This window comes from Alosa sapidissima, chromosome 5, assembly GCF_018492685.1.
Source record: "Alosa sapidissima isolate fAloSap1 chromosome 5, fAloSap1.pri, whole genome shotgun sequence".
NCBI lineage: Eukaryota > Metazoa > Chordata > Actinopteri > Clupeiformes > Clupeidae > Alosa > Alosa sapidissima.
Window position 1 is genome coordinate 23,392,581 of NC_055961.1, and position 27,195 is coordinate 23,419,775.

Consider the following 27,195-nt stretch of genomic DNA (forward strand, 5'->3'; position numbering starts at 1 on the left):
TATAAAAGCCTGTCTAATTAAAATCTAAAGCATCCACTGTATGAGTTATTGTTTCAGCTAAGTACTTGGATCTATTGTCGGAATGTGATTAGGTTATATTGATTTTCAACACACACATTTAGCAGAAGGAAAATGTTTGGTGAATGTGTGGTGTATCAAGGTATGTGCTGTACAGAATGTTCTAGAGATGATCTGTCAGTTTGAGGATGGCGAGAGAGGGGTGTGTGCTTGGTCATATTGAAAAGTGGTTAGAAATGATGTGCATTTCAAGATATGAAAACAATGATTATGATAATGAAAATTAAAAAAACAAATTAACTTGAATATTCAATCTAAAGCTATAATGTGTTGTTTTGTGGAACATTTCTTCAAGACTACAAATATCCATCGATTCTTGACTCTTAAAAAAACACATTGGCAGATGTTCAGGCATTGTATGCTAAACGTAGGCCTTAAAATAAATAGGATTGAGATATATAATTACGCAGAGATACGGGTCAATGTCTGTCCAATTGTTCCATACGTAGTACACTATTTTTACATGTAGAGATGTTGACCACCAACACTAAATGGCCACTTAAGTTTGAGGAGGACTGACTGTCAAAGTTGCTTTATTTTCCAGTTAGGATGCCGCCAGGCCTCTCTCTAATGGAGACAATGGAGACAGAGGGCATTTTGCTTATCTCTCATTAAGGAATTGATTGAATTGTGAAATGCCACTTCTCACGAAACAAGATTGCTGAGGCAGCTAGCTAACTGTGTTGAGTACTTGGAGCTTGGACAGCATGATCAGAGGCTGAGTGAAATAAAGTTTGTGTCATTGCAGTGTCACACACTCCCTGCAGCTGGATAACTAAATAATGGCGATATGAGAATCACATTGCAGATTTGGAAAACACACTGTGTTGGATTTCTATCAAATGTACCTTTATGTTGGTGTAACTTGCTTACTTTTTTTCTTATTTCATCCAACTGGACTTGGATAATGGTGTACAAGGGTGGCAAACTGAACAAAAAAAAGCATAAGACAGAGAGAGAGAGAGAGGGGGGGGGGAGAGATAGGGGAAAGGGAGTGAGAGAGCTACACATGAAGGAGGGGAATAAGACAACAGAAGACAGGTGGTGCTAAAATGAACATTTATAATGACTCTTCGTTGTTGCCGTCAGAAAATAATCTTTAAAAAAATCAATATATTAACACTGAGATGCTGACTTCACTGGTAATCCACAGGTCAAGAAACACAACTCACTGATAGTTTTTGTTTACAAACACAATACCACAGTCACATTAAATATTTACGACCCTTTGATTCTCATAATCAATGATGTTAAAACAAATCAATAGTAATAATAATCATATAATTTAAAAAAAAGACAAATATTAAACTCTCCAGTCATCCCCCATTCATTTCTGCTGCTCTCATTTATTGACAGTATGTAACATGTTAAAAATAAACAACTTACTGTATGGTATATCCCAGTGGAAGGACCATGACTGGCAGCGAAAAGCATCTGTGGCCTGTCACTTATACATTCAATGCAACATAGAGTACAGACTTTGTTCTTCCCTCTACCCGATTGTTCCATTCTATGGACTTCCTGCCTTTTGGCAGTATCTATAACAGATTTTATATATATATATATATTTATTTATATATACATTAGGCATGTCGAGTTTTGGCATTTGTGTGTTAGTGAACAGTACACACATAAATGGTTACATTAACTCTGAGTCTTTGTGAGGTGGCTTGTTTAGATGTTTCCAGAGGCTGTCATCATTTGAGACATATGAAATGTGGGAAAAGAAAGCCCTTTCATACATACTGAAAGAACACTGCCCTAAACACTGATGTATAGGAAAATGTAATCAACCACAGTGTAAGGCTACCAATCACCAATTCATGTTAAACTTTCACCTGTGAACCACAATTTCAATTCATGCTGCCAGTCACGTCATATTTTCATAATATTTTAATGGACTCCATTCTCAACATTAATGATAATAATAATATAATAAAAAAAACAATCAATAAGTTTGCCATTGAAAAAAGTCTTTCCTTATCTTTTCATTCAACGTTTTTGTCAGCATTTAAGTCCTGTAATTGTCTCATGACAAAAAAATGACTGAAAATGAATAATGCACAAATTTGTTTCCAGAGTTTGGCAATGGAGTCAGTGTGAGTACTCCAAATAGGTTGAATGAATGACAGAAGGTCAAAAGAAGGTCACTGGAGTTAAAGTTCAAAAGTCATGGACCAAAGGGAAACTCTATGACAGGCGTTGACACATCGTACATGCCCATCTCTAGCAGAGGAGCACATTTTTCATCCCTATGAGGGTGTTAAAAATATGACCAAGATACCTGATTGAGGGAAATTGTGGGGAACAATCTTACAATAGACATGGAAGAACAGAGAGATAAATGTAGCTTTAGCCAGTTATAGCAACCTTAACAAGCACCATGTGGCTAAAAGCTCACTCATGGTAAGTATTAGCTTGCACATGCAAACAGTGCACTTAAATGAACATTAGCCACAACTGTTTGTTATACCTTATCCAGCCTTATAGGGTAGTGTTGTTTTGTCTTGTCATGGTATACTTTAGCCTACAAAAACCAATGCTCTATCAGCATAGTATATTCTCGTTACATCCGCCAAGGAAGTTATGTTTTTTTGGCTCAGTCTGTTTGTTTATCTGTCAGAAGGATTATTATAAAAAAATAAATAATAAAAAAAGGCTGGTTTACATGAAACCTGGTGGACAAATGGAGCATGGGCCAAAGAAGAACAAATAACATTTTGGAGCAGATCTTGATCAAGAGCCAGATCCTGGAATTTGTTTCTCTTTCTTTAACAAGATGAGGCATACTGGCCTTGGCGGAGGTCTACACTCTCAGAGTGTTCTGCTCTTCTAGTTTTTAGATAAAATTAGCGATTGTTAGCTGGTGTTAATGAGCCTGTCCTTTATCCGGTCCTGACCAAGCCATCTACGTCCACTCATTTTGTATGAACTGGTTGATGTGTATCTTTTTGTTATGGAAAGGAACAAACATATTCCATTTGAGGATAAAAATGGGTAGAAAGAAAGACATGGACAACCCTGGAATGCTCCTGCCTCTGTTTGGCACTCAGTAGATATGTAAGGGGAAAGATAAGGGAGGAAGGTAACCACGACAACCATATGGGTCATTCTGATAATGTCAGACAGCGCTACACACATTGAAACACACACATACAGACAGACTGTTCAAATAAACTCATTACAATAGCATAAATTCACTAGTCCTGCTCACACAACATGACAGATACAAAGTGCAATTTTCAGATCGACATATAGGTTAACGCTAAACTTGACCCCTTCTGTTGTGGATGAAAACAACCCTGCCAGTGCGTACACAAGGTGATGCTCAGGTTTTCAGCTACATGCAAGACACTGAAGCGACACCAGATATTTGGGCACAAAACTAAAGCATGACAGTGAGCCCAACACTAAAGCAAACATGAGTTTGCAGGACGGTGTCGCTCCCAGCCTGTGTGGCCCTCTGAAAAGAGAGCAAGGCAGTAGCTCCAGTCTATATCAAGAAACCTGCAACACCTGTTGATGTCAATTAACACTAATTTGCACTGCTCATCTATGTGCTGCAGTCAAAAGTCTGCTAGGGTGCAGTTACATCTTGACAGACATTAATGTCATGCTGACACAGGTGCATGCGGTGACTAGGTGAAATCTGGCAAACTCCTGTGGCAATATTGGAAGTCTAGCCATGAATGGAGCTGACCACAAAAAAGATTATAATGTTATTAATCGCAGTACGTAAAGCCAGAAGTAAATTAGTTGCCATGGAATTGTAATGGAACCTGGAGTCCAATTGTTTGATTTAATTGTGCACAATGCTGATATTTGTGGTTCAAATAGGGACAGCTTCCTCTACAGTTGCCAGGGAGCTAACTGTTTGCCATTGCACATTTAGGGCTGTTTCCCCGGGGGAAGCAAGTGTTATGTTACCTGACGCGAGAGTCAATCAGAGCACTACAAATGGCCATAGAGTAATAGTTGCATTCAAGTGCCACATTATAATGACTGCAACATTTTAAAGAGCAAAACGTTTTCCTTTCGGGTTCACAATACTTAAATATCACAATTCAACCACAAAAGCGTAACTATCCCCTAACAGTCAAAGTTTAATCAATCAAATGGTTTTGAAAGTTGTGACGTTCACAAGGATGTGTTAACTGAGCACATGAAGTGTGTGGGGAAGGAACACACAGACAGACTAACATAAAGTCGTAGGCCTACTATTCCACGGAATGTAAGAAGAGAACATGGAGAAAAGATATCTCACTCAGCTCTTTTTGACCTTCCACACAGTGGACATACATGAACAAACGCTCATACAGACACACACACACACACACACTGAAATAATACTCATAGACAAACAGTTCAATTAAATAGTAATAATTGAAATAAGAAGACAGAGACATGGCCAATGGGCTCTGTCTTACATGGAGTGGTAGGTATTGCAATTCAAAATGGAAAGTAGGCAGTAAAGATCATATACTGAATGCCACACCAATGTAAGTCTCCAGACTCCAAACAAATACATGCTGAAATTGTGCATGGGCTGTTACTGACTTTCAGGATGAATGCACTTAATAGTAGTGTGAAACTGTAGTCCTATTCTGATCTCATTTAACAACAGACTGGTTATTAGTGCCAGGGCGTTCATTCAAATTGCATCCGCTATTTTACAGAATTGCTCAAGAGTTGACAAGAATGTTTTTACAATGAGCTCTGTGAGGCATAGTGTAACCTTCATTTTGATTAAAATACATTTATATGCATATACTGATTACAACAACGACAAAAAGATTAGCAGACAAATAAAGAACGACATATACACACATACATTCTACATTTCTCCGCTGCATTTTACCCTGTCGAAACAACACAACACTATCTGCCAGTTTTCAGGATTTTCTGACCCAGGTTGCCATGGTTACACGTTTAGATCCATGCACATAGACCCATGATGGGCGCCCTCCCACCTAGCCGCGTGGGGGAAAAAGATATGAAAAAAATATAAAGAACTTAAGAAAGTGTATAAATGGAGGAAAAATGAAACAGTGCTCTGTAATTGACGCATGCAGACACGTCTCAAAAAGATTTCTTTTTTCAGAATTTTTTTTCTTTTTTTTGTGTTTGTTTTGATTCCCTTCCCCACCCTGTAGTTCACTTTGATATCATGCAATAGAGACGTGCAAAAAGATAACACCTAACTCCACAAAACACACTTTCTTGATCATAAATGGTGGTTAATATGAATACTTATAGTATGTTAATGCCTACTCCATGCCAACCTATAGAGACATTATGAAGGAAGAATGCAGTTCTGAATGCCAAAGCCACAATTCAAACTAATGCACAGGATGCATGGACAACACGTGTAAAAAACCCATATGGATGCATTAAAAAAACAATCATTATTTTCTTACTCTATGTAAATATGGGGTAAAACAACACTAACATTGCTCTGTGTCTGCCTTTGTTTTTTTTTTACGTTATGCGTTTGATTATCTTTTCTCTTAAACTAAAAGATATAGACTGATTGGCACTTGATCAATGCATCTACAGGACATATCTGGTATCTAATGTTTGATCACACATCTACTGTTTTGAGAAGCTGCGCATGTACTATTTTGGCACAGGTTGACTTTTATTACTGCGTCTAGGTTACTTAGAGTTACACCTCGTTTCATGCTCTTCTGTCACCAAGAGCACTTTTCTAATCAACAGACCAGACATTTTTTTAAACTAAAATATTTTGTATATTTCACTTATCAAATAGCAGCATTTTTATTATTTTTAACTTACAGTTTTACAAAAAAGTACATGTAAACCTATTCATTCAAAATTTGTTTGTAAATTCAAAGGTTCATACAACAGACATAACAAAAACACAAAACTGGACAACATGCTACAATATTGCTTCCAATATTTCTTTACATTTTCTTTATGTTTGACCTAAAATCATCAAAATGACGTAGATATGGACACCAGCACTCCAGAATGAGCAAGTCTAAATGCACAAAAACGATTTTGCAAAAGCTAATCTTAATCAGGCTCTTGTTGGCACTTTCCTCATCCACACAAATATAACATAGTTCACACACTGAAATCCACAGCTCAAGACTGTATTTTTGGACTACAAACTATTGTTTAACTACACTAAAAGTACACATAGACCATGTGACAGGACGGTTTCCACAGTAGAAAAAATTAATTCAGACGGTTCTCAGAGAGAGAGAGAGAGCGAGAGATAGGATATATTCTGTATAAACAACAACAGTGACAGTTGTTTGAGCTTGAGGTCACGATCAAGTCTGTCTCACACGTGGAACTCTTCCTTGCCTATACAACACTCTTCTTGTCAACTCTCACCCTGACTTCGAGTAGCCTATTCTCTGTTACAAAAAGTCCCTGTCTTTACAATTTTTTTAGGTAGAACTACTGTGTCGATTTCAGGCTTAAGACAAGTTGAAAGACGGTTTCTGACAAGCCTATCAGCTCACACCCTGGGAAAGGATCAATGTGCGTCCTGGACTGGGTTGTAAATTCAGCCGTTCGACAGGAATTAACACGAACCAAAGTGAATTCTCGAAATGTCCAAATGTCTTGTTGTCCAGGACTGCACCCCTTCCTGGGAACCAGGACTGTAAATCACTGCAGTGTCAGTGGTGATAATCTGGCTGATGCCTCAGTCTGAGAGCTGTTGCCAAGGGGTTATGACCCAATGACCTCTGCCCCCTGAAGCCCATGTATCAGCCGTCATTATTTACTCTCTGGAACATCAAGAAGACAGGAGAGACAGAGAGAGAGAGAGAAATAGAAAGACGAGTGAGAGAGACTAAAAAATTTAGAGTAAGGAGGGAGAAGGTACGGGTAAGAAAGGGCAGAAATGCCAACAAAATAGTCTTTTGAGGGGAGGGGTGGAGGAAGAGAACGAGATATAGAGGAAGTATATGTGGGCGGTAGATGTGTAGTAGAGGTAGCTAAAGGGGAAAAACGGACATTTGACGTTACCCCTTTTTTTCACGACATGCTGGGTCTGGAAACTAGACTGCTCTGGAAGAGTTTGGGATGGAGAGAGGTGGCGCTTAACACCAACTGGAGAAGACACACACCCCCTCGAATATGGTTGTGCTTGAGTCTTTATGGTGGAAAACTTCAAGTTTGCACCCAAACCAGAAACTACCATTGAACCATGCATCTTTAATGTTGATCCAGTGCGAGGTTCTGATCACTGAGGTCTGATATAATGGAGGGTATTTTGCCATCATAGCAAGTATATATGAGGAAAGACACACGGACAGTTTCCCATGTAACCTAACCTCTTATTAACATCACTTTTTCATCACGATCAGGCTGTTAAAACTAGCTAGGATCTCTCCCTCTGTCTCTCTCCCTCTGCCTTTCACTCTCATATTTGTTTTGAGAGAATGCCTCTCTCCTTTTCCTTCGCAAAGCTGATTATACAGCCTGCCACCAAGGCTGTTGATAAATGTCTTCAAGACTTGGGAGGAATGAGGAAGGGAGGGGAGAAATTTAAAAAAAACAACAACACAGGATTGGGATGAGCCTGGACACTGCTATGCCACTATAAATAGAAAGGGTGTTCGAATGGAGAGCTGCTAACTAACGACTGGAGACGCGAGACTGTCGTAGAACGACGGTGGATGACATTAGCAGCCCCTCGCTGTGCAACATCGTTTTCAGGAGACGAGCAGGTGCTCCAAGGGTCGACGTCATTGTGCTGTCCTTTTGACTCATTGCTTTGTTTGGGGGTTTGCTCAAGAACATGCACACACTAACGTCATGTTGTGAGTGTTGGTGTGTGTGTGTATGTAAAGTACATTCCATAATGGGGTCAAACCCTGCATGCTTAAACAGCATGGACACCCGATTCACAGTGTGGTCAGAGGGGGGAACCCATGTTCTGTATTGTTTTTTGTTTGTTTTTGTATTTTTTTTACATACGTAGTTATAAGATCCCATATTCCCTAGGTGATCGTGTGAGAAAAAAAAAAAAAAAAACAGTAAATTAAATTTAAGAGGATATTTGTGAATGAACTTATGGGTAGCAGCAAGAAAATTGATGTTATCGTTCAGCTTGTCACCAAATATGTTTGAGCCTTTGATAAGTATGCGCCATATGTTAAAATGTTAGCCACAGCAACAGCAACAACATCAAAACATGCCCTCACAAACTGAATGTTTTTTTTTTTATCTGGGTATGTCTACTGGGTGTACATACCACACGTTGTGCACAACGGTCAGCTAAGTGCCCTGACCTTTCACTCTGTTGAATAGAGAAGGTCATTCAAAGGGCATTAATGTCCCCTTGGTCGCCTTACAGTGCATATTTTTTTCTTAAATCTAAATAAGAGTTCCACCTGCTTTTCAGCACTGAACTTTTTGTGTAGTGCTACATTCACATTGGAAGTTCCCTTCAGTTTTGATTACCCCACTTCCCACCCCTTCGTCAATGCAGATGTGAGGTACAACAACCTGAGCTGCAATCACAGGCGGTAGCGCTAAATCGACACACACAAAGAAAAACTTTCACTACCATTGGAGAGCAAGTTTTGTTTTCAGAGACGGTCTGGACATGTCGGGTTTGAGTCATATGAGTGCGTTTGCAGCGACACACAGGAGCACAGCAGATTAAATTGTTAGTAGGCCTAGGTTAAATTGCTGAAGATTAAAGTGTGAAGGTTCATCTCGCTGGTGTCCTCAAAGTCACAACAGATGTTGACGATTTTTTCCCCTCCATTTCACTGAAAATCTTGGAACGGGTGATCACATTCACCGAAAACATGTGTGTCAGTGTAGTCCCTACTTCTATCTATGAGTCAATATGGGTAAGTAGCACCAAAATTTGGATCCAGCAACTAAGCTATGTGTTTTGTTTTCTGAGTATACTGTCTTTACTTTTGTTTTTGAGTATGCTTTTGAGCATATGTGTGTGTGTGTGTGTGTGTGTGTGTGTGTGTGTGTGTGTGTGTGTGTATGTGTCTGTGTGTGTCTGTGTGTCCTGTGTGTGTCTGTGTGTGTGATTACATTCCTGTCCTTGCCATTGAACATCGGACCCGTGACCTCATACACAGTCTCTGACCAGTAGTGTCTGAGTTTACATTTAACCTCTATGTTACACACCAACACAACATTTGATCCTCTTACATAGAAAAAAAAATAACAGTAAGTCTTTACATTCATGTCAACCTGACAACACAGGTTATTTTAAGTAAATCTAAAAAGCATATGCTGTAAGACCATACCGTCAAGCAAATGATAGCGTATGTTTTCTCAATGACCCAATAAAAATCACTTAATTACGTTAACTTGAAACGAGTAGTGTCTGTGTACACGAGGGGGACATTCTGATATTAGCGAAGCAATCAGAGTCACTTTGAACGCTTCATTTCCACGCCATCCCTCAACCTTGTAAACAACACAAACTGCGCCATATACGGTTGAATGCACCGAAGATGCTGAAGGTAATAATATATCAACAAGGCTGAAAGCAGAACCTGTGACCAGCTGAAGACTGTGGCCTATGTTTGCCCCAAGACAGAGAGAGGAGCTAAGTACCTGAAACATAATGGTAACTGTCAAAAAGTAGCAGAAAGACTGAAACAGAAAAAAATATTTTTCCCGTTTGGTGGTGTGTATATTGGAGGATAAAATCTGGTGGTCTTGCGCCTCGGTCCTGCAATGTGACAGGGGACCAAATGTTTAAACTAACACAACTCAGAGGACTCAACGCCACTTTAAAAATGAAACAAAAGGTCGCTTTCAGTCAGAAAAGCATATTCACATATCAAACATTCAACCCCCCCACCCCACCCCACCTTTACTCATAGTTGCTTCACTCACTATACTTCATGAGTCCTTTTTTGTTTACTAAAGTGAGAAGCTTACCCATTGCAATTGCCCCATATTTAAATACCTGTCCACTGAACTAATATCAAATGACTTGTCTCACTCTGGATCCTCTCTGTGTCCCTCAGGTTGTCCTCCTTCCCCTCCTCATGTCTCGCTTTAGCCCACCTTCTGTGGGTTGGTGGCGCGGACGCCTTGCTCGTACGTGATTCGCTGGCTGATGAGATACTGGGCTGCCTGTGTTGCCGCGGGCGATCCCGTGATGGTTACTTTCCGGTTGCGGGTGCCGGGGATGAACTCCCCCTTTTTGGAGATCTGGATCCGCGCTCCCGTCAGCTCCTGATACTCCACCAGTGTTTTGCCGCCCTTACCCAGGATGGCGCCAACTAGGTTCTCCGGCACGGCGATCTCCACCACTTCCTTGCCGCCCTCCGTTAGCTTCTCGGTGCCCAGCAGGGACGATGCAACCAGGGGGGAGGATGGATTCAGGTAGCCGTTGGACGCCCCAGTAGCGGCGGCCAGAGAGCCCAGGGAGAAGCCCCCCAGGGTGGGTGCAGGATGGCCGCCGCCTGAGGCCTCGCTAGCGTAGGAGGCTAGCAGGTTAGCTGCGGCCGCGGCGGCGGGGTTGGCGCTGGCAGCCACTGCCGCCAGGACGCCGGACGCAGCGGCGGGGTTGAGGCCGAGGCCCAGGGTGTTGGTGTTGTAGCCGTAGCTGGCCAGAGTATTCAGGGCCGAGGTGATGGCCAGCAGGTCGTTGCCGGAGAAGCTGGACATGGCCGTGGGGAAGCCGCCCATGCTGGCGAGGCTGGCCTGGCCCAGGAGCGTGGAGGCAGTGGCGGCAGCCGCCGCGTTGGGCAACACGTCGGCCGTGTTGGCGTACGGGGAGCCGGTGGGGTTGGAGTTGGCCACGGGGCCCGTCACGTTGGAGTAGCTGATGTTGAGGCAGCTGCTGCTCTGTGGGTCCTCCTGGATCTTCTGCACGATGATCTCCACCGCCTTGCGGTTCTGCTCCGGCTCGCCGCTGACCGTCACCACGCGCTCCTGCAGGTTGATGCCCTCGGGCTTCTGGGAGAGCTGCACCCAGGCGCCGGACTGCTCCATCACAGCCTTCACTGTGGCGCCACCCTTACCAATGATCAGCCCCGCGGTGCTGTTAGGCACAATCAGTTTGGCCTGCACAAAAAAAAGAAAAAAGAACAACAGACAGGGATAAACACTCATTGGAGTTTAGGGAGAAGGTTGGAAAAAAAGGAGCAGAGGTGAAAAACAGAGGGCAGGGACAGTGGGAGATTAGAACACAGCAATGACAGAAATGCTGATGCACTGAGGTTGGAATGGAGACACTGTTCAGTATAGTATCTCCCAGAGTCAGAGTATCTCTCTGACTTTAGCCTCACTCCACAGCTCGTGCTTAACTCAGCCATTTGTTGATCCCTAGGCTTATGCAGCAGCTGCCTTCAGTTCTCCCTTTAGTTCTCTCTCTCGCTCTCTCCCTCTCTCTCTTTCTCCCTCTCTCTCTCTCTTTCGCCTCTCTCTCTCGGCCTGGGACATGGAAGATAAAAATAACTGCGTGCCCTCACATTTTCCTGCCCCACAGAAGGTTTTGGTCCACGGGGAACCACCAGGGCCAAGGCCTGTTAATAGACTGATGTGCTGAAGGAAGGTCTGCTAAGCTGAATATGGTCTAGTGATTGTCTGACCACTTTTACTACTATTACTACTAGGGAGCCCAGTCACATTAACTATGCATTTCAAAGGGTTTCACTACAGCGATCTCCCTTTTAGGAATAGCAGTGAGACAACTATATCAATTCCTAGGAGCTCACTTTTAGTTGACAGGTGCTTTGCTCTTTCATTCAAACACTGGTTTTCGTTCATTTATTGTCTAGTTAGTGTTTTATTCATTCTACTCAGCAATACCTCAAAAGAGAAGTAGAGAACAGATTAACAGACGAGCCAGTCATTTCACTTACGTACCCAATAAAACCTATAGAATCAATTACATAGTATTTTATGACAGCTCCAATCATATAATCTGATTACTTTAAGTTGCTGTAACTGTGCATTTACACCTCATAACAGCACAGGTTTGTAACAAGGTTAGCCTATCATGCATACTAACAGCATTTGTTTCAGTGCTAATAATATACTGTTACCCTGTTGCATAGCAACAGACCTTTTCTTGTGGAACTAATATTTTAGAGGAAAGAAATGATCAATAATGAAACTATAAAAGTGTCAGAACACTTAAGGTAATCCACAATAATGTTCAAATTATCATTGTAACGGTATCACAATGTAAGGTTGTATCTAGTAGTGCAGATAAAACTAATTTACAGGCAAAACACACAAATACACATTTAATGTCACATTAATTAATGTCAGATATTTAAGTAATTAATGTCGGATATTTACATTTCTTCAAGTAGACTACTGTTTCACTCCCCACACTTCAATAATATTTAGACTGTATTTGAGATAATTCATAACAAGAAACATGATTTCTTCAGCTATGAGGTTAATACACGGGGGCAGCTACTATGGTATTAATATGGTTTTGTTTATTTGGTTACACTTTACTTGACAGTATCGACATAAGAGTGACATGACACTGTCATGAACTTGTCATAAACAAGTCATAAACGTTTATGACATAATGCTTCTGTCATTAAGTGACATTCGGTTTTTGACATAACAAGTTAGGTTAGGTTTAGGTTTAGGGTTAGGGTTAAGGTTAGGGTTAGAGTTAGGGTTAGGATTAGGGTTCATGTGTCATGACAGTGTCATGTGTTCATTTGCATAAAACACTGTCCTGTGGCAAATACATAATGTGGCTAATACACAGGAAATTACTGTAAGTACTCTTGTGTAGCTAGGAAGCCTGGAGCCATTATATTGAGAGCTTGACATCACTCTGAGCCAATGGGACATTGGACAATGAAACTTTCTCTTGTTTCTTTGTACTGTTTACTAGTGTGTGTGTGTGTGTGTGTGTGTGTGTGTGTGTGTGTGTGTGTGTGTATGTATGTATGTTTGTGTGTGTGTATGTGTGTTTAAATGGGCTTTACTACCAATTAACAAACTTGCACTGACTACCTGGATAGTACCCTTTGTATTAAACAATGGCTAACCAGTTAATGTCATTGTAGGGATGTCCTTTTGGGTTTGAGCCTTACCTGTTTGACGCGGTCTGGGTTGACGGTGGTCTGGGGTTGCAGGATGCTGACAGGCTCTGGCTTCTGTGCATTCTGGGGCATCTCTCTCACCTTCTCGGCGATGAAGTTGTGCACTCCATTCAGGGCCTCGACCGTACCCTGGATCAGACAGACGCGCTCTGTTGTGCCTGTGTGTGTGCATGAGCAAGAATGAACATGAACGTCAGGTATATGGCAATTTTAATATTTCATTTTCAGGATCATGTTAAACAGTTCAGTAAACACACAGCATGACTAAATGGGAAAAAGAGCACACACGCACCACACACACACACACACACACACACACACACACACACACACACACACACACACACACAAACAGACTCTCACAGTTTTCATAGTACACAGTAATTTATTGAGTCACTTCAAAAGCTATCAGTAATATTCACACAGTTATATGTTGGGGATGATTAGAATTATTTCTGTCATCACTGTTCAGAGGTTCTTTGAGATTTAGGGCTTTCTTTGCCCACACTTGATTCACAGCACAGTTGCAGAGCAAGATGACTAGCTATGTATGACACTGTTATGAAAGCATGTAATTATAATATTTGGGCACAATGGCCCCTTCTAAATCATCTCAGCCATCTTACAATGGCAGGACACACACACACACACACACACACTCACACACACACACACACACAAAACACACACACACACACACCAACAGACTCTCACAGTTCTCATTACACACACACACACACACACACACACACACCAACAGACTCTCACAGTTCTCATTGTACACACACACACAGACTCTAACAGTTCTCATTGTACACACACACACACACGCACGCATAAACACACACACTATGTTACTATGTTTGGCAGCCACATTATCTGAATGGTGGATTCTCATTTGGTGGACAACAATGGACACAAATGGATAAAATTATCAAGAACCAGCAGCACAATGGCCCAGTAGTATAATTTAATATGGAAAAGGCTGACTTTCTCTCATGGCTGGGTTGCAGCAAAAGTGGGAAATATATATATATATATATATATATATATATATATATATATATATATATATATATATATATATATATATATATATATATTAGGGCTGTCAATCGATGTAATTAATCTAATTAATTACATACTCTGTGATTAATTAATCTAAATTAATCGCATATATATTTTTTGCTGTGAAAGTATTTTACATATTTAAATTCAAATGAATCATTGAATAATCAGCATTAGTGACATTAAAGTTCAAAAACTCTTTTATTATTATTTTCACTGTTCAAATAATTGCCATAATAATCTATGATATGACCTAATATGCTAAGGAAATAAATTCAAAAGTGCTTCGGGAAGAAGTTTTTTTTTCACATACAAGGCCTTTCAGGCCACAGATATAACCTAGGGGACACACCCAGAGGAAAGAAAATGTTAAAATGAGAGCTCCTCTCTTTCTTAATTGTTTCTCCTAGACAATAATGAGATCACAGTGATATAAAAATGAGATTATTGCTTTTGTCTCCCGCTTCTCAGGTTTGTCTCTGGAGCAAAATAGTTATCTCAGTGTAGACTCCCTTTAATATAAAAATGAGATCTCATCAATATTTTAAATAATGCTCAGTGTTGTCTAATTTATACATCTCATATTTTACTCAGGCTGATCCACCAGAGAGCTCTCTCTGTAAACTCATGCAATTCTCATTTCAGATCTTTTTGGTAAATCTCAGATTAGGCTCCATCAGTTCTGTAAAAGAGATCTCTTCACAAGCTTGAACCGTTCTCATTCTAGTCATCTCAGTTTAGTCCTTTTTTGATTTACAAAAATTTTGTATAAGGCTTATACAATACTCAGACTTGCTCAATTTATATATCTCATATTTTACTCAGGCTTATCCATCAGAGAGCTCTCTAAGTGAACTATGTAATGCTCATCCAGACCTATTTGTTTTATAAATTAGACTGATCTGTAAGAGCTCTAGCTGTTGTACAACAATTCTCAAATGATTTTCATTGGCTTATTTGTTTTAATTGCACATATTTTCAAGTTCACATTTGCAAACAGTAGGTTAGGCCTAACCATGTGATGTGACCACCACACATGACGATGCTCTGACAGACCTCTGAAGTTCGCCTACAAAAAAGCTACCATCTATGCCCATATAAGGAGACGCAGACATTTTCCTGAACGCACTTTTGTCTTCAACCTTCGAGTAGATATTATAATCAATGGTACGTGAAGGCGGCACAATTTGCTTTTTGCTACCCCAGAGCTAACTTGCGACTTGTTAGCAAGTTAGAGAAATCAAGTTAGACTCCAGAGATCTATGATGGTCGGACGAGATAAACTCGCGTGCGGAAGACTCCAGAAAATGCAGTCTAGATTTGGCGCCCAGTGAAACCAAGTGAAACGGTGTGTGGGTATGAAGGATTGTGCAGAACTTGCCACCACGGAAACTCAGAGAAGGTACATTAACATTTTGGTAATTTGCTAACGTTCTTGCATATTTTTAGACTCAATATATCATTGAACAACCTGACGAAGCAGCACATAAAGTTAGCTAGCTAGTTAATGTTAGCTACTTGTAAGTTACATCACTGGCTGTGCCGCTTGTATATAAAGCTAACGTTAGACAATTTAACGTTGCTAGTGCTAGCTTACTTTGCCTTATACAGCTTTAGTCTGTATGTTTTGAATGGTGTTAAGCCATGCTGTAGCCAAAATGCACGGAATTTTAAAATGTATTTGGGATGTCAGTCAAGATGACGAAGCTAACGTTATTGCCACTGGTTTAAACTGGTTCCAGCTCAATTCCACTGAAAAGAGGCCGGCAGCTTCTTAAAAAATTGTAAGACTACGCTAGACCATCCGATCAAATTGCTGAACAAACAGCGTACCAAAATGGTAAGTATATTTTGCCCCACAATATGTTCTCACTTTTGTTTAACCTGCTATAAATGACAGCATATTATAACAGGAGTGAAAGGGCATTCTTGTAACCCAGGTAAACTAGGAAGTAGCGTTGCTGCGGTCGAGGGATCGAGAAATAGGCAAGTCAGCATCTGCAGTCATGAATAACTTGCCATCAACATTTCTTTTGCAATTAATAGAATCTGTGGCATGCAAATCAAACCAGCTATTAGCTAACTGAAATAAAACCATGATATATCTAGGTATGGTGAAGGGTATGTGATGGGCTATCTATCTATCTTTTAATTACAAAGGCCAAGGTAACTTTATCAGGATGCATAGTATCCTGAGTCCATTCAATAACTGGCCTTTAAAAATAAAAATCTGCCTGCCTCTATGGGATTTTAACATAGGGGGTTCCTTACTTATGCCCCCTGTATTTTAAGGAATAACATTTATTAATTTATGATACCTTGGTTCATTCACAAAGAATATTGGTGTGTTTAAAGGTTGGATTTTTTCCTCATTTTTTAATTGAGGCATTAAGATCAATTTCCAACAGATGATTTATTGTATTCCTCTGGTTGTCTTAACTTATGCACAGTTGATGGTTTTATAAAGACACCCATACACCAAAAAATAGTTCATGTAGACCAGGGGTCTCCAACCTTTTTGGGAATGAGGGCTACCTGAAGACCCGAAATCATATTGAGGGCTACTCATTTAAAACAAACATACCCTCACCCCTTTTTTGCGAGGGTAGTCCTCCTAAATAATAGGCCTATGTGATTTTTACTTTTAAATTATCAATATTGTGCAGGCCTATACGTCTTTATATATTAAGCAACTGTATTTTCAAATTTAATATCAATAACCTATGCAACACTACCAACATTTTTGTTCAGTTTGTTCATTTCAAAGTTTGCAAAAACTATCTTTTTGTGCAATTAATAATTTGGGTTACAATTTGTACCCAATTTATACCCACCCACCATTATGAATTCAGGGTTTGTTTAAGTTCTGATTTCAGTGGACAATTCGGTTTTAACATTTCAATAGTAATCGCCCACACCACCCTAACATATGAAAACTCCTTTTAAAGTTATTGCACACCTGAAATGATCCATGATCTGACAAAAAAGGGTAATGCACAGTCCTGCTCAGTCATGCATGCTATAACATTTTCAGCGCTATTATACGGCAGTTGCCAACAGAGGAGAAAAGGCCTGTGAGCTAAAGCAATTGTTTTTCAGTCCTTGAACAATCATGCAAGAACCGTATTTGACGAACATGGAATGGCCACAGAACTTTTGCAAAAGATATGCTTCCATTGGCTACACCAGACAAGCAAGTTTTTTCCCCCTTTACTGTCTATGCGTGCGAGCAGCGTGTATGCGCTCCGCTTCCGTTGTTTCTTAAAGATTGAATGGGAAACGGATTTGGAGCCAACGGCTAAAATTTAACGCAGCTACAATTTGTAAGGTATCACCAATATCAATTTAATGTTACAGATGTATGGCTACATACATTCTTAAAATGGTTCTGGTCTAGACTTAAATATCTATTGAAAACTTCACAATGGAGCGTGTTTTTAGAGCGTGATCTGCAGGCGACCTGTTGGCTATTTTTAGAAAGTGCGCTGGGGGCGCCTCATAGCCGTCCCGCGGGCTACCTGGTGCCCGCGGGCACCGTGTTGGAGACCACTGATGTAGACTGTCACACAATGGTAAGTGGAACATTGGCCACAGCTTGTAACAACTTCATTTTTTACCATTCTTTGCGTAGGGATGTGTACACAAGGATGTGTAACCTTGTGTAACTTTGTGTAACTTGGGAATTACAACAGAAAGGAACACGTTTCAGCTAATCAAAATCAATGACTGGAACTGTCAGTTTCAGAGCTATTATTACCACACTGATAGATTGATTTGGCTTTTTATTTGCAGCCTACGTTATGCACTGTGGAACGCTCTGCGGATGGACAGCTGTGGAATCCGCAAAGGTCAAGAAGGCTTTTGTTACGAGGGCTGGAGGTTCCAAAATATCCATGAAGCTGGGGTAATTTTCTCTTATTTTAAATTATTTCCAATTGTGGTGAGCATTATTGGTGGGCTTTTTATAAAGGGTAGGCCTCTATTGCACTAAAATTATTCAACCTTTATACAGTTAACATCAAACTGTGTAGCTACGAAAGCTACAAAATCACATTGTCATAGAAATGATAGAGGCGAAATTTCCACTAGGTTTTATGAAGATATTTTACAGATGGGCTGAACATACATCAAAAGTAAAAAAAATGACATGGCCAAAATGATTAACTCACCAACAATATTTGTTGTATGGTGTATACCAGGGATCACCAAATGGCGGACCGCGATCCGAGTCCGGACCGTGACGTGATCCTATCCGGACCCAGACCATAATAGCCTAATTTAAGATTTCAAAGCTGCGCTAAATGTGTCGTTGGTTATGGTAACAGCATTTACTTCAGGAGCTTCAGGAACCATCATTTCGCTTGCTGCTACTCAGCCAGTAAAATCTGTGAATTCTGATAAAGTCGAGTCAGTGAGTAAAGTAGCCTACTATGGGAAAGAGACTGATAGCCTGAAACGAGCGAGGAGAGGAGACGGTACGAGAAACAATCAGATGGATATCTAAGTTAACGATAAGTAAGTTATTTTCAAATCATCGATTGCTCAAAGAGGAGGAAGCTAGACAGCGAGAACAGAGCTTTATATAACGATACGGGGGCAATACCACGCAAAACTGTCACGTCCGTAACGCCAACTAGGCTAAATATGGATGTGACAGTTTTGCGCAGAATTGCCCTGGACCTCTTCTATTCTGAGACAGGCGATTTTTAAAAGCGCCAATTTGAAGCACCTCTACTAGACAAAGCATATTGAGCAAGCATAGGGTAGGCTAGGCCCATTCAACAGTGAACTGAGACCACAGAATATTTTACGATTTAAGAAGGCAATATGATTGATCCACCACAATCTAGTTAAGCCGACATGCATTCACTGCCCAAAAACGTGATGTTCCTGGGTTTCCAGGATTTCGGATCAACATAAAAAAAAAAAAAAAAAAAAATTAAACTTGCTGATTAATGGGTTCAAGGAACCAGCCTTGTCTCAGCTCAAATTTTATTTTAAGTTCACGTTAAGATCTTTAAAATAGCCAAGGCTACTCAGTTTTTCTCCCCAATCACTCTTATCTTGCCTTATTTCTCCTCATTTCGAATGTTGCCTTTTAGGCTACTTATTTTATTTCACATTAAACATTAGGCCTAGGCCTACAATCTTTTTGAATTTCCCCTTGGGGATCAATAAAGTATCTATCTATCTATCTATCTATCTATCTACAACTAGGCTCCATCCATCCATCCTAATATTATATATACACAGTGGCGATTCTAGACATTTTTAACAAGGGTGGCACTAGTGAGGCACTGATTCAAGGGTGGCATGAGGCAAAACATCCAGATAAACAGAAACAGGCTCAAGATGTGAAATTAGCACAAATACATTAGGGAAACCAGATGCAAACACCATACTCATAAATTGAAGGACAAAAAAACACAAATACCTTACTCTCACATAAAATGTCTTTGTATTTGTATAATGTAATTTCATCTTCCTGAATCTCAATATTATGATCACAACAAGTCTGGGCAAATTATTAATTAAATTTTCACGTGGGGTAACTTGTTGCAGGGCAACCATAACCGGTTCCATATCTTCCGATTAGATGATTAATCATCAGTTTCTTGAGAACTTTAAAGTTCTGTGTTTATGTTAGTTTTGATCCAATTTGACAGCTTTGCTATGTTGCCCACCCAAAATTTCTACCAGCCCACCCAAATATAGTAGCCTAGCCTAGGTTAGAACCAGCCCTGCCCTGCATGGAGACATATTTTACGATAATAATGGAGAAAATGTTAGCAAAACATTTTTGTTAACGGAATCTCCCGACCCTCATTCATCTCTTTGCACAACAGTTCTGTCCACATTCTGCCTTCAATCCAGCGAGACAAGTGAAATAAATGTTTTTTTTTTTTAAAGCTGTCATCGTCATAGGCACGATATTTAGGCTACCTCTGTTAAGCCTACACAAAGTTGCGTATTAAGGAGTATTTCCTGATCAGGGAAACCTTTCGTTCCGCAGTTCAATTGTGCCGCAGGCCAATAAAGGCAAGTGTGTTTGCCACTTACATTTCTGACGTCTGACACTTCACACTGCTGCAAGTGCATCAAGAAAGGTCCCGCCTTACACCATGTTAATGGCCAATCGTAGACTAGGATTTGGGGTGGCACCTGGGGTGGCCAATCGAATCTCAAGGGTGGCCTGTGCCACCCGGAGCCACCCCTCTGGCTCCGCCCCTGTATATATATTATACATACATACATATACATAGCCTAAACATTATGATGCTCCGGACCTTTGCTTGAGGAAATTTTCCGCAACGACCTCGCTGAAGATTAATTGAATACCCCTGGTGTATACTGTATTTTCTGTATTTTGTTTTTGTTGTTGACAATTGTCAGTGTCTCTTGAGTGATCAGAGCTAAATGTTTTGGGCTAATTTAGATGTAATATTGAGTCATTGTCTTTGATTTACCGGATTGACCCTAAAGCACTCCTTGTTTACAAATCACTTAAAGGACAAATCCGGTATGAATTGATCCATAGCTCTTGTTGGAAATCACTGTGTGCTGTTCATAGGAAAAAGAAAATGTGGCACAGCCAATTCTGAGTTATGGACAGGAAAGTATAGCCCAGAGCCGTATAGAAGTACTTTTGGTATTCCTGACATAATGCAGGGTAGCCGCGGGGTCTTAAAAGTCTTTAAACGGTCTTAAATGTCATGTTCCTTAATTAAGGTCTGAAAAAGTCTTAAATTCCGTTGCCAAAGTGTTAATTTTTTAAACGAAGGTCTTCAATTTTAATTATACTAGCCTGCAAGCAAGGTGAAATGGGGGAAAAAACTAGCCTGGCGGGCCATCCTATATTGAAATGTATAGTCTGGAATCGAGCCATTCACCTCGCTTAATCCAAGGGGCGGGCAGAGAATTGTCTTTCAAACGGCCTAGGCATGCAATAGGCCAGCGCTACGACCATATCCGTATCTGGTCGGCAAAACGGCAAATACATCCTTCTTCGAAAGGAATGACTTAAGTGCATTGTGTTGCTCAACTTTCAAAGAAAAGCACAAGTCCAACTCCTCCAAAGTTGACGCGAACGCCGATTCAAACAACCGCTCTTCGTTTGCCATAGCCACCTTCCTTGTTGTTCACTGTCGCAGGACTGTCGCCATCCTGTTAAGCCCGCCTTAAGACTCTCTAACAAAATAGAGCGCTGTGATTGGATGACGTCCACGGCTAGATTTCTTGGCTAGGAAAAAACAACAATGTGAAAATTCAACAGGGGGTTGATTAACGTCAGAGATCGTCTAATTTAGTGCTGCACGGTGCACGATACTACAAAAGTGCCGCAATAGCTATTAGCAGTTGTCACAATACCTAATTTTATTAGTATCAATACTTTTAAGAATGACCGTGTTCTTGTTTGTGTGCACAAGGCATGCTTCTAGTGCCTCCTCCCCAAGCCTGTGGCTGTGCGTCTTTTCTCCTCACACACATATGCGCAGCTGTCGTGCCTGGCGAGACATGGCTGCTAGTTTAGCTTAAGTGATTCTGTGGTAACACATAATAATAGGCTAATATCAAGTTGATTTGCTCACTTGCACCTCTCAACTTTGTGTTGCTAACCTACCTAGGCTATGAGATGTACGTAGGTCTACTATTGGGTTTAATGTCAGTTAGAAATAGGCAGCGCAACCTTTGCAAACTTTTACATCTGGAGAGAGCTCCTTGCTAACTAATTCTGCTAGCTCAGGTCATGTATGTCATTTGTTTTATCTAATGACAGACAACAATGAATTGCATCCACATATCCTTATGCATTATGTGCAACTATTATTCACTAGCCTAAAACCGTGAGACTGAAGGCTACAGTAATTACTCAAGTATTTCTTAGAGTGACAAACACTCAATTACACCTAGGCCTACACACCACATTAAAATTTGCCTAGGTGTAATAGTTTAAAAATAAATATTAAGTATTCAAATGACTAAATATGTTTAGCAATTAAGCAGATTAATAGTAATTATGCAGATTAAAAAATACTATACATTAACTGTACACTTTATATGAATTCGAAGGTATATGAAATGGAAACATATGAAATAAGCCATAATTTTCCGTGTGTGTGGAAAGAGTCAAGCAGAATCTAGGATGCCCACTGGTGTGAATGATAACACTATATTCAATATTACTGATGATGTCAATGTGGTCTGGGCCCCCAAATCAAATACATTTTTTAAGAATTATCGAAGAAGTATCGAAATCGCAATTCTTGATGTGGTATCGATATCGAAACAATAATTTTGGTATCGTGGCAACTACACTAGTCTAATTTCTTAGGATATGCGCAAACAATACTTTGGGTTTTCGCACCGGCAGCAATGAATCAACATAATCAGTCGAAAGGACTGGACATCACATCATGGGGAAGTGTTGTTTTAATTGTCATTATGGATTTGATCTGGTGTTTTACAACCGCATAATGGGTGTGATGTAGGTCTTAATTTTCATGTAAGTGGTCTTAAAAAAAGTCTTATTTGGGGTGGTCAAACCTGGGGAAACCCTGTAATGGAAAGAAGATACTGAAGGCTTTTTTGCCATATTGAGTCAGCTTTACTTTCTTGTCCATAACTTGTCTAGGTTATGACACATTTTATTGTTCTTTGTCCTTTGGACAGTGCCTGGTGAGTTCGAACAACAAGGCTTTGAATCAGTTTACACCAGATTTGCCCTTCAATGAGACTGTGTGACATGTTCCAGCAATACTCATCACTTAAACCTCACTGATCACAGGAGAAATGTTCCTGTTGAAACCCACTATCAGAACTAAACAAGGCAACGCTGCATTTAGTTGTTATGGGTTCTGACTATGGAGCCAGCTCCCAGATAAAAATTGCCCAAATTACTTTTTTGACATCAGGACTCTGAACTAAACTATTTTCAGATGCCCATTTTTTTTTTTTACACTGAATAGGCTTAGTCCAACCAAAACAAGGTTTTGCCTAGTGGTAAGCTGGATAGGGGTTAATCCTAGCCTGACAATACAGTTTACTCACTAGATGAGGTGAGGGAATTCAACAAACTTGTTTAAGCTTGACAAATATATCAATACAATCTGTTTTTCAATTGGGCAACATATAGCAAATGTGAGTGGTAGCTATCACATCCCCCATTCTGCACTAATGTTTTTAATCAGTTATTTTTTTCTCAAATTAATTAATCGAAATTAATCAGTTATTTTGACAGCCCTAATATATTATATATATATATATATATATATATATATATATATATATAGAGAGAGAGAGAGAGAGAGAGAGAGAGAGAGAGAGAGAGAGAGAGAGAGAGAGAGAGAGAGAATGTGTGTGTGTGTGTGTGTGTGTGTGAGAAAGAGAATAAGAGAGAGGCCAGCTGGCAGAGGTGGTGTCATTTGTTTCTGAGCAACAGGCCTCTGGCTCGGCCATTTGTGTTCCTTTACTGTGATGTCATCATCTTCTTTTCTCACAGGATTGGATGTCACACATCTGTCCTATAAGCACCTGTCGACATTCAGGCTATGTCCATCAGAGGGGAGTCAATGCACCACTATGTGCATGTGTGTGTAACCCTGTAGTGAAATAATGAAATGTGGGGGGAGGGCAATGGAAAGGAATGGAATAGGACTCGCTGGCTGTATTGTTTTAGGTCAAATAGTGCTCTAAATGTCCATTGCTTTAGTATGGTTTACAGTGTGTGCATGTGTGTGTACAATATGATGTTAGAATGACTGCTGAAGGCTTCATAACCCTTGCAGGATCTGAGCTGTGTCATCAAAAATGTACATGTGTGTGTGTGTGTGGGAGTGTGGGGGCAAGACAGGGCAAGATAGAGTGTGAAATGTAATTCTCTCTGTGCATCTGTGTGCATGTGTGTGTGTGTGTGTGTGTGTGTGTGTGTGTGTGAACGGGGATTCTTTTTATAGTGTTCTCCTGATCCTGGCCAGCTCCAAAAGCTTTACTTTCAACACCTTGGAAGACAAACAACATCATGGAGAGATGGCTCTTTTTTCACAGCCGTACTTATTAATAGTATTCCCCATTAGCACAAGTAGCAGCAGTAGTTTAGGTAGACTACACACAACCAATCGCCGTACTAAGAGCCTGAAGCAACATTGGTGTGTGTGTCTGTGTGTGCTGCCACAGGCTGTGTTTCATGACTGATAGCAGTCTAGAGTGGGAATGCAGCACACTGCAGTGATACTGATAATGATGGGCTGGCGATGACAGCACTGATTCCTTCTGCTGCAATAGGCTAACAGCAACCGTCACTGGCTGCAAATCAGTGCTGTATTTCCTGTAGTAGTAACACTATTACTAACACCAGTGGTAAGGGCAGTGTTAAGGAGGAATGTCTTAGTTTGACAGGCCGTGGTGTTAATAGTTGTATTGAATCTGGCAGTGCAAGTAGTATTAAGAATGACAGTAAAGGTTTTACTGACGTTAGTGATGAAAGCAGGAATTCTAATAATAGTGATATTAATACTATGCGTAAAATTTGAATTAGGCACGCAAGCATTTAGGACTGCATTGCGATTATGACTCATTATAAATCATAAAACCTATTAAATTCACACTGTCTATGCCACCCAGCTATAAATCAGATATATTGACTATATGGATGGGTTTTTATAACTGCAGCACAGAGGCAAACAGAGACAAAACAGAGAAGAAAGAAGGGGATAGGCAACATAGGAATCGGGATAGACAAAAGGATAGCAGGGCAGAAAGTTTAGTTGGATGGAGGTAGATAGAGTGATAAAGACAGAGAAAGAGAGGGGCAGACAGTATGATTATGTGCCGATTTAAGTGTGCCTGTGAGAGAGAGAGAACAGGAGAGAGGGAGGGAGAAAGAAAGAGAGGGGTGGGGGCTTGGAGCAGGTGGTCTTGAGGTGTCCTAAGAAGAGCAAATCAGAGGAGTGTTTCAATGAATGCCGCACATGAATGAGGACAGAGCTATTCAACACTTCACAGTCTGCACTTCATACTCTCTCTCTCTCTCACACACACACACACATTCTCTCTTACACACACACAGACATATCTCACATGCGCGCATGTGCACACACACACACACACACACACCACACACACACACACACACACACACACACACACACACACACACACACAAGACTCCAACACTCCCCAGAACGCAGGCGTGAACTCACTTACACACACAATCCCAAGGGTGTTCTCTTCTTTAAAAACATCACTCACACACACAAACAGAGAGAGAGAGAGAAAGAGAGCGAGAGAGAAAGAGAGAGAGAGAGAGAGTCCCCACAGGATTTTCCTCTCCTCTGTACTCTGTCTGTTAGCAGCTCTCAAACAGCAGCTATGACCTACAACACAAGCAGCAGCAACAGCAGCGCATTGAAGGGAAAGACATGTCTCCCCTGAGTGAAATTATTTTCTTAAGGATTTAAAATTACAAATGTGCGTTGTTAAAAACAAATCACTCCTCTTATTTGAGGCTCTTTAGTCATAGGTAAGTATTCATTTTTAGAGATCTCACATATATATTTTGGATATGAGGTATTAGGTCTACACTGGCTTTTAAGAGTGGACTAAAACCAATCCCTGAGTTCCCAAGGGCACTATGGCTGAATGGCATTCTCCTGGTCCATACGTTTGGTGGCTGCAGAGGCATTGGGACGGGGCTGGGATGGGAGAGGGGAGGACAGGACATATGCAGGGGGGTTAGATCGTTTGGCAAGAGCAAATGGAGGATGTGGACACCTGGGCAATTTGCAGTCTCAGCAAATGACTGACACCTTCAGCCAAGAGGGACGAAACAGTTCACTACTTTCTTTGGAGTTGTTTTTTGGGGAGGCTCAAGGACACCAAGTCTCACTCTAGAAAGTTCAGAAGGAATGTCAAGGCTGGCCTGTAAAAGCACCTGCTCACCCTGTCTGTGAACTCCCCATGCCGGTTAACAGCTGATGCAGGAAGATGTGCCCTGGGTCACATCCAGTGGTCAATTTGTTCAAAAAAGGAGGATAGTCTCTTAATGATGAGGCATTATCATTAATGTAAAATAAATGTTAGATGGCACACCCTCTCATCTTTCCTCACTAGCGGCTCACACCCCAGCCATATCAGAGACAGATACGGTCCTGCTCCTGAACAGCTCATCAACTGATATAACATAACATTAAATAAGGAAGAACAAGATAAAAAAAAATCCCTCAGTGCAAGACTTATTAGTATTAGGGGGCAAAAGCTCTCAGCTCTCCTAGTTAGGCTTTGTCATGAAGATAGTATTTCTAGAAATGAACAATTCTTCGATATTCGTTTTTTTCCCTCCCCTGCAAGATCAATCGCATCGCCTTGATTTAGAGGAGCCGGGCTCAGGCTGAATCAGTCTTATTTATTGGTGACTGATGATGGGGTAGATGCAACCACAGTATCCAAAAAGAAAACGAGGAGCCATGGATTTGCTATCACTCATGCGGAAGTGAGTCTGTTGTCAATAAATATCCCCCACCATAATGAAAGAATTTCATACTATGAAACCAATGGTTCCATAATTCACACAAACTACGACTGTGCTTGGAGTGTGTATCATACACACTTGGATTATGTCTAGATGGCCTTTTTTCAGATTGTTCATAGTGGATATATGTTTTGTCAGGGTATTCTTTTCAACATTCCAGGATATATTCTGAGCAGATCAGCAACTGGCACAAACATTCAAATTAGACTGAACCAATTCCACCATACTGCTGAGTTGTCTTGATGGTGATATAGCACATCAGCAAAAAGTCAAGCAAAACAAAAAATAGTCTCTCAGATTGCATGAATTTACATATGGGTGTTTAGTCATTGGCATTCAGAAGAACTTAGGTATTTCATAGTGACAAAATGTAAATATAGCTAGCCTTAAATGTATAATTTTTTCACACAATCTTATAATAGCAAATGACCTTCAGTTTTATTTCAAGGTAATTTCCTCAGTGCAGCGACACCC

General features: G+C 40.6%; 1 protein-coding gene across 2 annotated transcripts in view; it reads right to left on the bottom strand.

Annotated features, from left to right (window-relative positions):
* Positions 1–1,120: 1,120 nt before the first annotated feature.
* The window catches only part of nova1 (NOVA alternative splicing regulator 1), a 38,912-nt gene continuing 12,837 nt past the window's right edge, over positions 1,121–27,195 (bottom strand). For both annotated transcript variants that reach the window (XM_042091468.1, XM_042091469.1), the window contains exons 3-4: positions 13,119–13,285; positions 1,121–11,115 (exon numbers count right to left, since the gene is read on the bottom strand). In XM_042091468.1, coding sequence (XP_041947402.1) covers positions 10,102–11,115; positions 13,119–13,285 — 1,181 coding nt within the window. In that variant the 3' untranslated portion in view covers positions 1,121–10,101. The remainder of the gene's footprint in view (positions 11,116–13,118; positions 13,286–27,195) is intronic.